The sequence below is a fragment of the Podarcis tiliguerta genome (assembly GCF_965153285.1).
Source record: "Podarcis tiliguerta genome assembly, chromosome: 10".
In the NCBI taxonomy this organism is placed as follows: domain Eukaryota; kingdom Metazoa; phylum Chordata; class Lepidosauria; order Squamata; family Lacertidae; genus Podarcis; species Podarcis tiliguerta.
The window spans coordinates 38,785,799-38,798,338 of record NC_139543.1 but is presented as its reverse complement, the minus strand read 5'-3'; the positions used below and the strand labels follow the sequence as shown (position 1 = coordinate 38,798,338).

The window sequence follows — 12,540 nt, the reverse complement described above, 5'->3', positions numbered from 1 at the left end:
ATATTTTTGCAGCACACAGGATAGTACCCAGAGATTTGACCACTCATATTTTGGTGTAACTATCATAATCTGTGATACATTTATTTAAACAGTTTTGGCATGGTTTTAAGTTTTAAAAATACATATACTCACTTTCCCCCCTCATTTGGATGTCCCATTACCATCTCAAACTCAACCTGTCCAAAACTGATCCACTACTCTCTCCTCAAAAGCTTTCCCCTCTTTGATTCCTCTTCCTATCCACCAACAACATCCCCTGTTGATCAGGCATGTAAGTCTTGGCTTCATCTTCAATTATTCTATTGACTTTCCTCTTCATACTCAGTGTGTTACCAAGGCAATTAACTTCTCCCTGTATAAAAGGTGTGCCCCATAGTCCCTCCCTCCTTTCACTGTGTAGTTCAGATTTCAGATCTGTTGCCAGTGTTATTCTGAAAGGCAGAATGTACACTGAGGACAAATTATTATTATTATTATTATTATTACTACTACTACTACTACATGAGATAATCACTTATGTATATTTTAAAAAGAAAAGCACAGGGTGACCTACTCTTTCACAGCACAGGCCTACCATTTCAAAAATATTGCGTTAATATTTTCTTTGAACAGTGTGTGCTCTCCATCTGCATGATCTTAATGCTACAATAGGAGTTCTGTGACATACTGAAGGCCACACTCTCTCCCAAGACTGTGGAAGACGCTCCAACTACCTCCGTAGCCTCTCCCAAGGCCACTGAACCTGTGCCTCTGAACGCTCTTCCAAGGCGAGTGCATTGGCAGGCGGGATTTCTGATGGTCCCCCCCCCCCGCTCTCCTATCCCCTTCTGACACTTTCCCCCTACTTCCTCTCCCCCTTTTCCAGCCAAAAACATAAATATACACGTTATGCTTACACTACACTGTAGTCTACTAAGCCAAGCCCCACTGGTTGCAGGGGTGGGAGGGGGAAAACTCAGCCCCAAAATTAGTCAGCTCCACTCCCATGGCCAGAAAAGGGGTGGCGGGTGGGAGCTTCCTTCTCCTGGAAGCAGCCAGACTGCCTGCACCTCGCATCCTCATAAGGAGCAGTATCTGCGAAGCACCATAAAGGGAACCACAATAAAACAAGGTGTGCCTGTACAGTATTCAAAATTTTTAAAAACCCTTCCCGTGGAAGCTGATCTGAAACTGTGCTTCAAACAACTGCTATTTCATTTATTTTACTTTTTAAAAATGTCTAGGGTTCTAATCTTAGGTATATATAGAATCACAGCATTGTACAGTTAGAAGGGACCCTGGGGGATCATCTAGTCCAACCCCCATTTCTTATATATGATTTCTTATATATTGTATTCTATTAGAATTGGAATTGCATAGAATACAAAAATAATATTATAAGGAATAAAAGAAGCAATTAAAATACCATTAAAAACAAATGTGAATATATAACACGATTGATGTGCCATGGAACACCTTGCAGACAACAGTTTGGGAACCCTGATATTACAATGTGGTGCTAAGCAAACATGTAAAGGTTATGAATTCACAAAAAAGGCATCATTTGTCTTAATCACAGTCATAAAACTGAGAGAGTCCTAACTGCAGATAGGATGAGGCACAGAACCTGAATTCCACTGCAAGGAGAAATGGAGATGGACAGGTGGGGGAACCGTTTTCAGAAAACCTCCCAATAGAAAGAAAAAATAGGGAAGAGGTGAAGGATAGAAGTGACAGGGATTAACACACATTAAATAACAGAAACACAGGGAAAGATGAGATCATGGAATAGATGATTTAGTGGGGGAGACAAATGCACCTCCAAAGTAGATTTTTTTCAAAGCACATGGGGACTTGGCTGATGCAGGTGTCAGAGGATGGAGTGGTTTGTGGACAAGGGCAATGTATCTATAATTATATACAGTACTGGATGTCTTCACAAAGCAGCCAGAAACCTGCCATGTGTGTCAATCACAGGCACTGCTGCCAAACCTTGAGCACAGCATGTCCAAGGGATTATGATATGACACTGGAGCAAAAAGTTGGGGCAGAATCTATTACTAATACTTCGAAAGAAAAAAAAGAACATCGGAATAGACCTCCTGGATCAGGCCAAAGACCCTTCCAGTCTGGCTTCTAGTTCTCACAGCGGCCAACCAGATGCCCAATGGAAACGCACAAGCAGAACCTCAACACAACAGTGCTCTCCCCACTTGCTGACACCCAGCAACTGCTATTCAGAGGCAGACTGCTTCAGCTATGGGGGCAAATAGCCATTGATAGCCTTATGCTCTATGAATATGTCTCATTCAATTTTAAAGTCTTCCAAGTTGGCCATCACAACCTCTTGCTGGAGTGAATTCCACAGGTTAACTATATGTTGTGTGAAGAAATACTTTCTTCTGTCTGCCTGAAGCTTCCAATATTCCCTTTCATTGAATGTCCATGACTTCTGGTGTTCTGGGGACAACGACGACGACAAACCTTTTCTCTGTCCACTTTCTTCACACCATACATAATGTTACACACTTCTATCATGTCTCCTCTTACTTGCTTTTTCTCTAAACTAAAAAGTTCCAAATGTTGTAACCTTTCCTAACAGTAAAGTTGCTCCTTCACCTTGATCCTTTGAGTTGCTGTTTTCTGAATCTTTCCCAATTCCACAATATCCTTTTGGGTCGACCAGAATGGTACAAATTATTCCATAGAATCATAGAATCATAGAGTTGGAAGAGACCCCAAGGGCCATCGAGTCCAACCCCCTGCCAAGCAAGAAACACCATCAGAGCACTCCTGACATATGGTTGTCAAGCCTCTGCTTAAAGACCTCCAAAGAAGGAGACTCCACCACACTCCTTGGCAGCAAATTCCACTGTCGAACAGCTCTTACTGTCAGGAAGTTCTTCCTAATGTTTAGGTGGAATCTTCTTTCTTGTAGTTTGGATCCATTGCTCCGTGTCCGCTTCTCTGGAGCAGCAGAAAACAACCTTTCTCCCTCCTCTATGTGACATCCTTTTATATATTTGAACATGGCTATCATATCACCCCTTAACCTCCTCTTCTCCAGGCTAAACATGCCCAGCTCCCTTAGCCGTTCCTCATAAGGCATCGTTTCCAGGCCTTTGACCATTTTGGTTGCCCTCCTCTGGACACGTTCCAGTTTGTCAGTGACCTTCTTGAACTGTGGTGCCCAGAACTGGACACAGTACTCCAGGTGAGGTCTGACCAGAGCAGAATACAGTGGCACTATTACTTCCCTTGATCTAGATGCTATACTCTTATTGATGCAGCCCAGAATTGCATTGGCTTTTTTAGCTGCCGCGTCACACTGTTGGCTCATGTCAAGTTTGTGGTCAACCAAGACTCCTAGATCCTTTTCACATGTACTGCTCTCAAGTCAGGTGTCACCCATCTTGTATTTGTGCCTCTCATTTTTTTTGCCCAACTGTGGTCACACCATAGAGCTGTATAATAGCAGTTCTTACTGCAGTTTCGTTTTCAGTTCCTTTCCTACTGATCCCTAGCATGGAGTTTGCTTTATTTCACAGCTGCCACATACTGGGTTGACATCTTCACTGAGCTATCTACTATGACCCCAAGGTCTTGCTCCAGGTCAGTCACTGCCAGTTCAGACCCCATAAGCATATATATGAAATTAAGATGTTTTGTGCTGACTTGCATCACTTTATACTTGTTTACATTGCATTACACCTTCCATTTTACTGCCTGTTCACTCAGTTTGGAGAGATCCTTTTGGACCTTTGCAATCCCTTTTAGTTTTAACCATCTTGAACGATTGGTTATGCTCAGCAAACTACCTCACTGCTCACTCCTAACTCTAAATCATTTGTAAACAAGCTAAAAAGCACAGGTCAAAATAATGAACTCCAAATACTTTCTACATCCCACATTAGGAGAATTGTCCATTTATTCCTACACTCTGCTTCCTGTTCCTCAACCAGTTACTGAACAGCAAGAGGACTTTTCCTCTTACTCCATTACTTCTAAAGTTACTCAGAAATCTTTGGTGAGGTACTTTGTTGAAAGTTTTTTGAAAATCTAAGTACACTGTGTCAACTGGATCACCTGTATCTATATGCTTGTAGACACTCAAAAAACTCTAAACAGTGAATGAGACAGGATTTACCCTTGCAGAAGTCATGTTGGTCAGGGCTGGCGCAGCCATTAGGTGGGTTTTTCTTCTTCAAGGCTTGCTCTTTTATATGCTTGGAAATTCTATCTTTTTTCCACCAAGAACAGACGTAAGGCTAACTTGCCTGCAATTTTCAGGATTCCCCTTTGGATTGCTGATGTTTCCAGTCCTCAGATATGAAGACTAATCTTAGGGACAAATTACATATTTTTGTTAGAATGTCAGCAATTTCACATTTGAGTTCTTTAAGAATTCTCAAGGGGATGCCAGTCAGATCCAGTGATTTGACAGTTTTTCTTTTCTTTCTGAAGACTGACATCATACCCACACCATACATTTAATACATTTATACTCACAGGTTTCCCTGGAAACAGATATCATGGAACTGTAGCTTGTTAAGGGAGCTGAAAGTTGTTAGGTGACCCATCACAGAGCTACAGTTCCCAGTTTTGCTCTTTCTAGATGGCATATCTGCAACATTCCTAAAATATAGCACCTTCCTTGAAGCTGCAGGAGTCTCTTATGTCAGTACCTCACACACTGAGAGTAGACACCCACGGAAAGGTGGGCCCATGCATAATGTTCATGGAAATGAGGTTCAGGTCTGATGTTTGCAGACAGTTCTTACTTCATAGTAATAATAATATTTTTTTTTTTCAGTTTTAGAGAAGATTTAAATTAGTTCTTCTGTTCTAAGAGAATACTTAATTCAATGTAGTATGAGGTGAGTTAATTGTGAAGCACTGGGTCCTAAAACGTTATTTTTTTCTATGTGAACAATGGCAGGATATAATTCCTCTGAGTCATCTACTAAAATATTCCAAGACTTTGACCTTAATTAAACTGCATGGTGTCTAATTATTGCTTTTGTAAATTTTAATACCAACTACTTAATAAGAACCAAAACAACTAATTAATACCTCCTTTATGTTTTTCCTCTGTTTTCATATGAAACTTTTTAAAACAATCTACTGTACAAGCAGGCTTCAAATAGACATTTCACATTATCTGTGTCCATAAGCAATGTTAAACCATGGTTTAAAATAAATGTGCTGCATGGGGAAGAAGAGGAATTTGGACTTGACATCCTGCCTTTCATTCCCCTTAAGAAGTCTCAATGCGGCTAACAATCTCCTTTCCCTTCCTCCTCCACAACAAACACTCTGTGAGGTGAGTGGGGCTGAGAGATTTCAGAGAAGTGTGACTAGCCCAAAGTCACCCAGCAGCTGCATGTGGAGGAGCAGGGAAGAGAACCAGGTTCAACAGATTATGAGTCCACCGCTCTTAACCACTACACCACACTGGCCTGGACATAAACCAAGCTCTGGCCTGTTGCTATGTGCAATCCTGGGAACATGGTTTGTTTCCATGGTTTGTTTGGTGGTGAACCAAAGTTTGTTCTTCATGGCTTTGTTTGGAGGAAATTCAAAATATAAACTTTTAGGGATAAGTGGCTTCTTCCTTATAATACAACTTTCCCCCTTAATGAAGCTTGGTGGCTCTGTTTGAATAAAACTCAAGAAAACTAAAGAACTGGTTGAAAGGATGCGTTTTTTTCCTTTTCCCTTATTTTTCAACTTTACTTAATCCTATGTTATACTGGCCTTTATCCAGATAAAGAGATGCAAATGTGTACAACACATTGGATCAGAAATCATACATTAACTGGATACACATCTAAAGGCAGATGCTGCCTTTCTATGCTGTACATTGGAATGTGCAGCTCCCATTCACATCATTTGGTCTTAGTGGGAAGAACCATCGCCAAGGACACAATAGGGTTTCCTTTTGAGTAAACAGCCATGCATCTGTCACAAGACTCAAAAGTGATAGACTTTCTCTGGAAGGAAGAGCAAAGAAAGTGCTGCAAGAGAAATTAGGAAATCCATTTCCTGTTCACCACAATTCTGTGACTTGACAGTTAAGAAGTTTGCTGTTAAAATAAGAGGATTTCCCCAGGTTTTCCAAGCAGCTTGTCCTAGAGAATTCAAATTACAACTCCCATAAGTGCTGGCAATCACTGCCCATTGCCCCTTCTCTCTCTGGCCAATGGAAGCTGTAGTCACAACAACTTATTTGGATGGTTCCCTTTGGAGGAAGGCTGACTGGGCCCACAACATATTCACAGCCACAGTGAAGATAGTCTATAGTCCAGAACTCCAGATAACAAATACCACTGAGATTTGCAGCTGCTGGCCCTTCCTTCCATCACCATTTGCCACCTTTTAAATGTTTCTGCCCTTCTAATTTTGCCAGCTACGTAGTAGTCTGCCTCCACAAGATGCCTAGCTACAGCCTCTGGATGAACCTCAAGGGTAGCTAATACTAATATTTATACCCCACTCATCTGTCTGGGTTGCCCCAGCCCTCTGAAACTTTAGAACTCCCTGTGATCTTTTGATCCTCCAGTGAAGAACAGCCTCTAACTAAAGCAGAAAGCAATCATTTTACAACCCCCAAAATCAACAACTGTTGAACCGCTTTCATTCCTTCACACCTTCCTGTCCTGTTCGTGCTCTTTCCAAAGGGATCTGTTTGGCTGCTCTGGGAAACAGGACTTTTGACTAGATAGGCCTTTTGTCTGATCCAGCTGGGCTCTTCTTATGTTCTTTGCTAATTGTAGGGGCCCATAAAACCACTGCTTTGTAAAGCTTTCAAGACCGCTTTGGTGATTAAAACAACAAAGAGTCTTGTGGCATCTTGCCTTGTTCACCAAGTCTGGTACTAAATGGAGGGGGTTAGTTCTCGCAAGAGCGCAGAACATGCAATCCAAGAATTTATTCTGTGCAGAAACTGTGGGGACCGTGGAGCACGACTGTGGGACCGTGGGATCTGGAGTTAAGGAGGCCAGAGGACAGTGTGGGGTTGATATTTACAGGCTTACCTCAGATATCTGAACGCCCTGGACTGAAAACTCACATATGCTCAATTTTCCTATATAAAGGCCTCAGGAGATGCCACCACAACTCCTATGTGTGGACATGGCTGGAGCCATACCTGGAGCAGAGCACTCTACGCATGCCTAGGAGCACGCTTTCCTTCCGTTTTGATTCCTATCCGTGGCTGGATTAGGTCCTGGAAGCAGATCGTGGGGCCCGCTCCTCCTCACGGGCGATCCTTGGGCGCCTAAGCCCTGTCAACAGAAGTGGGGCGTGAGGATGAGAAACTTCCCCTCTCCGCCGCGCGTCGCTTTAGGGGAGGACGGCGGCGGCGGCGAGGAAGCGGCCGTTCCCGCCGTGTCTGAGGGAAAGCGCCGCCAATTCTACTCGCCCCTATCGGAAGAGACTTCGAAGAGCAACTCAGCCCCTCTTTCCCGCCCGAGACCCCTGCTCCTTCACGGGGCGGACAGATGAGGAAAGAGCCCCGAGGCCTCCGCCCTCCTCGCAGCCAGTCCCAGAGGGTGGCACCTCCTTCTGCCGCCGCCGCCGCCGCGGCGCCGCCTCCTGCTCCCGCCCCAGTCCTGGCAGCGCCGCCTCCGCCTCCTCCTCTGTCAGGGAGCGACGGGAGCGAGTTGGGCCGGGCCGAGCGAGCAGGGCTTGGAGTGGCCCCGTGATTAGGGGATGACCCTCGGGAGCTCGCCGTGGTGAGCTCGGACTTGTCGCCGCCGCCGCCGCCCTGGAGGGGACGTGACCTCCGCCACAATGTTTAGGAGGATTTTGCAGAGGGTAAGAGAGCGGCGGCGGCGGCGGCGGCGAGAGGGCGTTTCTTCCGCCGCTGCAGCGCTTGCCTGCCCGGGCTGGAGCAGCAGGAGCAGGAGCATGGGGAGGGACGGAGGGAGCTGCACTTCCTGGAGTCTGACCGAGGAACAGACAACCGGCACCTGACCGGGGTCTTTCCTTCCTCACGCACACGCCTGTAGACACGAGCCCATCCCAGCAGCAGGGGACCTGGCTGCTGCCCGCTTCCTGGCCCTTGGGGCCGGCTCGCCAGCCGCCACCGCTGCGGCGGCGCTTCCCTCACTTCCCTCTTCTCCAGGCCGTAGCTGCTGGTGCGATTAGGCCCTTCTTCTTCCCTTGCTCATTCATGGCCAGGGAAAGTGGCCCAGGCAACTGGCTGAGCCGGGCCTGGAGCAACAGGGGCGTCGGGCGATTCTGCCGCTTGGCGGGGGGTGGAGGGGTGGAGGGGGCACAGGGCCCACGCCTGTTCCCGTGGGGGGATTTGGGGAGGTGGGGTGCGCTGCTAGGTTTTAGGTCCCTGCCAGAGGGTTGGGGGCGAGACGAGGGTGGGATAGGGGGCGAGGAAGTTCAGGGCTACTGGGGGGGGGGAGGAGGGGTGAAATACAGAAGGGGAGCAATGGGGAGTGCAAAGGAAATGGAGTCTCATTTGTCTCCCCCGCCCCCAATATGTGGGGCCCAGGCAGCTTCTGAAGGGGCTTCGGCCTTCCTCCTGCCCATCTGGTTCCAGTTGCCTTAGCAGAGTAGCCTGGTGCGGAAGGCCTCCTGGCACTTGACGGGGTTAATCACGGCTGGTTTCTCCCTCTGACAGGGAGGTGTCTCTGTTGAGGGTGGAAGGCATTACTCACTGACTCTTCCAAGGCTCCTGCTATTAAATATTGCAGCAGATTAAATCTCTGTTTGAAGTCGCACATGTTTGTATGCATGTCTTTGGATCTTGTACACTTCCCTCTGGGGTTGGCTGTGTTCTCAGGTGGGAAAATAGTGGCAGTGTGTATTCAGTGGCTGACAACTGGTTGGGGCAGCACATGCCATTTGCCACTGACATGGACTGTGAGAGAGGAGAGGAATGAAAAGGGGGAAATCTAGCAAATCAAACACTGCTGAGTCCTGTGCTTGTAAGTACAGTAGTTAGTAGCAGTTAATGCACAGAGTGCATAGGACATTAGCCTGCCATGGTGGTCAAGTAATTCCCAGGGCTAGGGGAACAACTATTAAAAGCTCCTGACTAAAATATGCCTTCAGAAGCCATGGCATCCTCCATGTTCTCTGCCCTGGTCTTTGAAATTATATTCAACTGAAAGCATGGGGACTTCTTACCCCAGAATAAAAAAAACTGACCTAACATTCCTCTCTATGCTTACCACCCCCCTCTTCCATGATAGGGGGAGTTTTTTAAAACCAGTGGCAAACTGAATGGTGCTTAAAGTACTTTTGGGAGGCAGAGGCTCCTACCATTGTGTGATTATGTATTTGCTTATTTGAGTAGATGGAAGTGTCTCACATTCACATATGGGCCCATGATATGAACTTACACATAAATAACATGGAACTACTACTGTGACCATTACTTCAGAGTAAGTGCACCATCACCCTTCCTAGTATAGTCATACCTTGGAAGTCAAATGGAATCTGTTCCGCTGGTCTGTTCAACTTCCAAAGCACGGCTTCTGATTGGCTGCAGGAAGCCAATTGGAAGCCGCAGAAGCCCTGCCAGACGTTCAGCTTCCAAAAATAGTTTGCAAGCCGGAACAGTCACTTCCGGGTTTGCGACGTTCGGGAGCCAAAATGTTCAAGAACTAAGCTATTTGAAAACCAAGGTACGACTGTACTCTTGCTAATCACCTTCTTTATCACCACCTTTGATATACGCTTGAATACTGACATGTGTCAGATATAACGTACATAATAGAGGTGATTTCTCACCTGGCAGAGAAGGTCCTATGGCTTCTTAGCAATGTAGATACTTCAGTGACTCATAAATTTGCTCTTTTTGCCAAAAAGATCAGAAAGAAGACCCTGGGCAATATACCAGTAAATTGTAAGGGAGTCGCAGAGATCTAAATGAAGACCATTATTTGTGGCGCAACACTACTTTTGCTTGTATTTTTTATTTAGATTTGCCGTGGCCAATGGCTAGTACAATAAACTTATTTGGATTGGATTGGAGGTACAGAATAGTGGCATTTCTGCTTCACATTTATGTGGTGAGAGTTTTCAGGCTCATATCCACAGTAATCTTGGGTAGTGCACAGTTATTTGACTTTCCTATTCTTCTGTTGACTTGTAAACCCAAGTTAACACATACCGTATGTTGAATATTTTGCTAGTCCATGAACACTGTGGCTGTCTTCTGTAGCTCTGCCCTTAATCTTGGTCATTGCTTATATTCGAAACTATCTTGCCGTCATGGGCATAGCAGCCGCCCCCCTAAATCAATCAAAATCAATACAAATCTGAGGTTCTACCCCTCAAACAAAAGCCTGCCCCCCCCAACAAAAATCCTGGCTATGGCAATGCTTGCTCTTATCCGTCTTGCTAATTATTTCCTTTCTCACATGGTGATATTGTGAGGAGGCCATAGCTCATGCTATGCTTATGCCAGTTTCGGTCCATGACTTCACCAGTTAAAGGATCTGTGATGGCAGGGCTTGAAAAAAAATATCTATGGATTGTACTGAGCTAGATTCATTAATGGTCTGACTTGGATACTTCCATACTTTCATATACACCGGGGGGTGGGGAGCATTGGTTCAAGGGGCCAAATGCAGCCCCTCAGGACTTTCCCCAGGTTACATCCTTCCCTCACTTTGCTCCACATCCTTCTCCACACATGCTGGAAAATGTATAACTGTAACAATGCCTCTTGCTTGGCTGGAGAGTTGTACGTATGGAAACCTCTGGCTTTTGCTTGGCTGGACTGTAGCCTACAATCCAAAGATAAGAGTAACATCTGTTTCCCCAAGCACTGATGGTATGCACCCAACATATAAAGAAGATTGACCATGAGAGAATGTAGTTTTGGACTGAAAAAGGTTACTGACCCTGATATGAAATATTTCAGCACGCAAGTCAGTAAGAAAAAGAAGGGCTGATTTCTGTTCTGATGCTATGGAAGCAGGAGAAGGGACAAGGAAGGATCTTCTGTAGGTAAAAACTTAGATATTGAAAGTGAACATAATAGAAGCAAGAGCACCATAATATAGAGGGTTTTTTTCAGTTGTGGATTGACTCATTGAAGACCAAAGGTGATTCTTGCCTCTTCTGTGGGTTTACCTGTAAGCTGTTCAGAATGGAGTTGAGTCACTTAGCTCACTGAAAGAGAATGCTCCATTGAAAGAGAATGCTCCAGTCTTATAATGACAGTGCCATGAAACACTAAAATCATGTGGTGAAAACTGCATCCTAGATGTTTGATACCCACTTTGAATGCTTAGAAGATTTTTGCGTAGTTTGCTGGTAATTAGCTTAGTTGTTTTTGATGAAGGAAGACTTATGTTTTTTCTGTGGATTTGGTGAGATCTTCAAGATGTGTTAAGAGTATCTTTTATCACTAAGAGCCTGTTCTTCTAATGTGTGTCCTTTATTGCTCGGTGCAATTTCTACAAGATTGTTATAGTTTGCAGCTAGCTGTTTCCTTATCTGCTTATGATTTCCCAGGTAATGACCAACTTTATATATAACAAGTGAAATAAGAAAAAAAAAGGTACCCTCTGATGTGCTGAGCTAGAGGTAGTAAATGCATGGGAGGGCTGGATGAAGCCTGCCAAACTGCTGCCAAGTAGTCTTCCACCTGCTTGCTGAATTGGGTGTGCCTTCTCTTATCTGCAAATGCACCTCTTCTCCCTTTGGCACAGTGCCATTGGTAGGTGCTCAGGAAACAGGAATGAGTACTTCTCCCTCTTCCTGAACAGTAAGATCTTCTTCATAATGGTGCCGAGTCAGAGGAAGAAGAGGTGCCTTTGAAGGTAAACAGATGGGGAGAAATCACCCCAACAGCGCACACTCATCTCAGCCATGTGCACTGATGCAATTTGAAACTCCATCACAGTGCTGGGCTTTGTAGAGTTTTAAACCTCTCCTCCTAGTTCAGTGCTGTGATAGAGAAATAGCCTCATTGCAGTGCTAGGATGAGAGTGCTAGGATGGAGTAATATATGCCTATATATGCAGGGTTGCTTGCATGTATGTGTGAGAGAGGTGTATGTGTATGTGTATGTGTGAGTGAAGTGTGCCTGTGTGTGCGCACTATGCATCCATGTGATATGTGAGTGTGCACATTATTATTATCTATTACTAGGTATTTCATTTAAAAATTGCTTCCCATAAGACAATTTACAATATAATAAAAACCTGTGAAACAGTTGCATATATAAAACATTATGATTAGAACAACAGCAATATATAAAAGCAATTCAAACTCTGTGCAACTATCAACTGGAATAAATATCTCCATATAGAAGGCTTGATGAAAGAGGAATGTCTTTAGTAGGCACTGAAATAAAATAAAGAGGGCACATGTCTGATATATAATGGGAGGAAGTTACAAAGGGTGGATAGGAGGCCCTATGCATCTCTGCATAGGCACAACCACTTTGGCCGTGATCACTGTTGTGCACATGCTGAATCTTGAATGTGGTCCTTGGGCAAAAAAGGTTAATTGTCCCAACTCTGAGATGGCCCAGTTGCCCTCTTGTTGTTGTTGATGATGATGGTGATGAAGATTACTATACTT

The 12,540-nt window shown here is 44.8% G+C and overlaps 1 protein-coding gene and 1 long non-coding RNA gene across 4 annotated transcripts in view; one reads left to right on the top strand and one right to left on the bottom strand.

The window, feature by feature from the left end:
- The window catches only part of LOC310658761, a 28,005-nt gene extending 20,764 nt beyond the window's left edge, over positions 1-7,241 (bottom strand). The window contains exons 1-2 of the long non-coding RNA XR_014502481.1: positions 7,130-7,241; positions 4,127-4,320 (exon numbers count right to left, since the gene is read on the bottom strand). This is a non-coding gene — a long non-coding RNA (uncharacterized lncRNA). The remainder of the gene's footprint in view (positions 1-4,126; positions 4,321-7,129) is intronic.
- EEA1 (early endosome antigen 1) overlaps positions 6,039-12,540 on the top strand; it is a 48,242-nt gene continuing 41,740 nt past the window's right edge. The window contains exon 1 of one of the 3 annotated variants that reach the window (XM_083401030.1): positions 6,039-7,797. In XM_083401030.1, the coding sequence (XP_083257156.1) occupies positions 7,774-7,797 (24 nt within the window). In that variant the 5' untranslated portion in view covers positions 6,039-7,773. The remainder of the gene's footprint in view (positions 7,798-12,540) is intronic. The other 2 variants (XM_083401029.1, XM_083401031.1) reach the window with 2 other exon arrangements.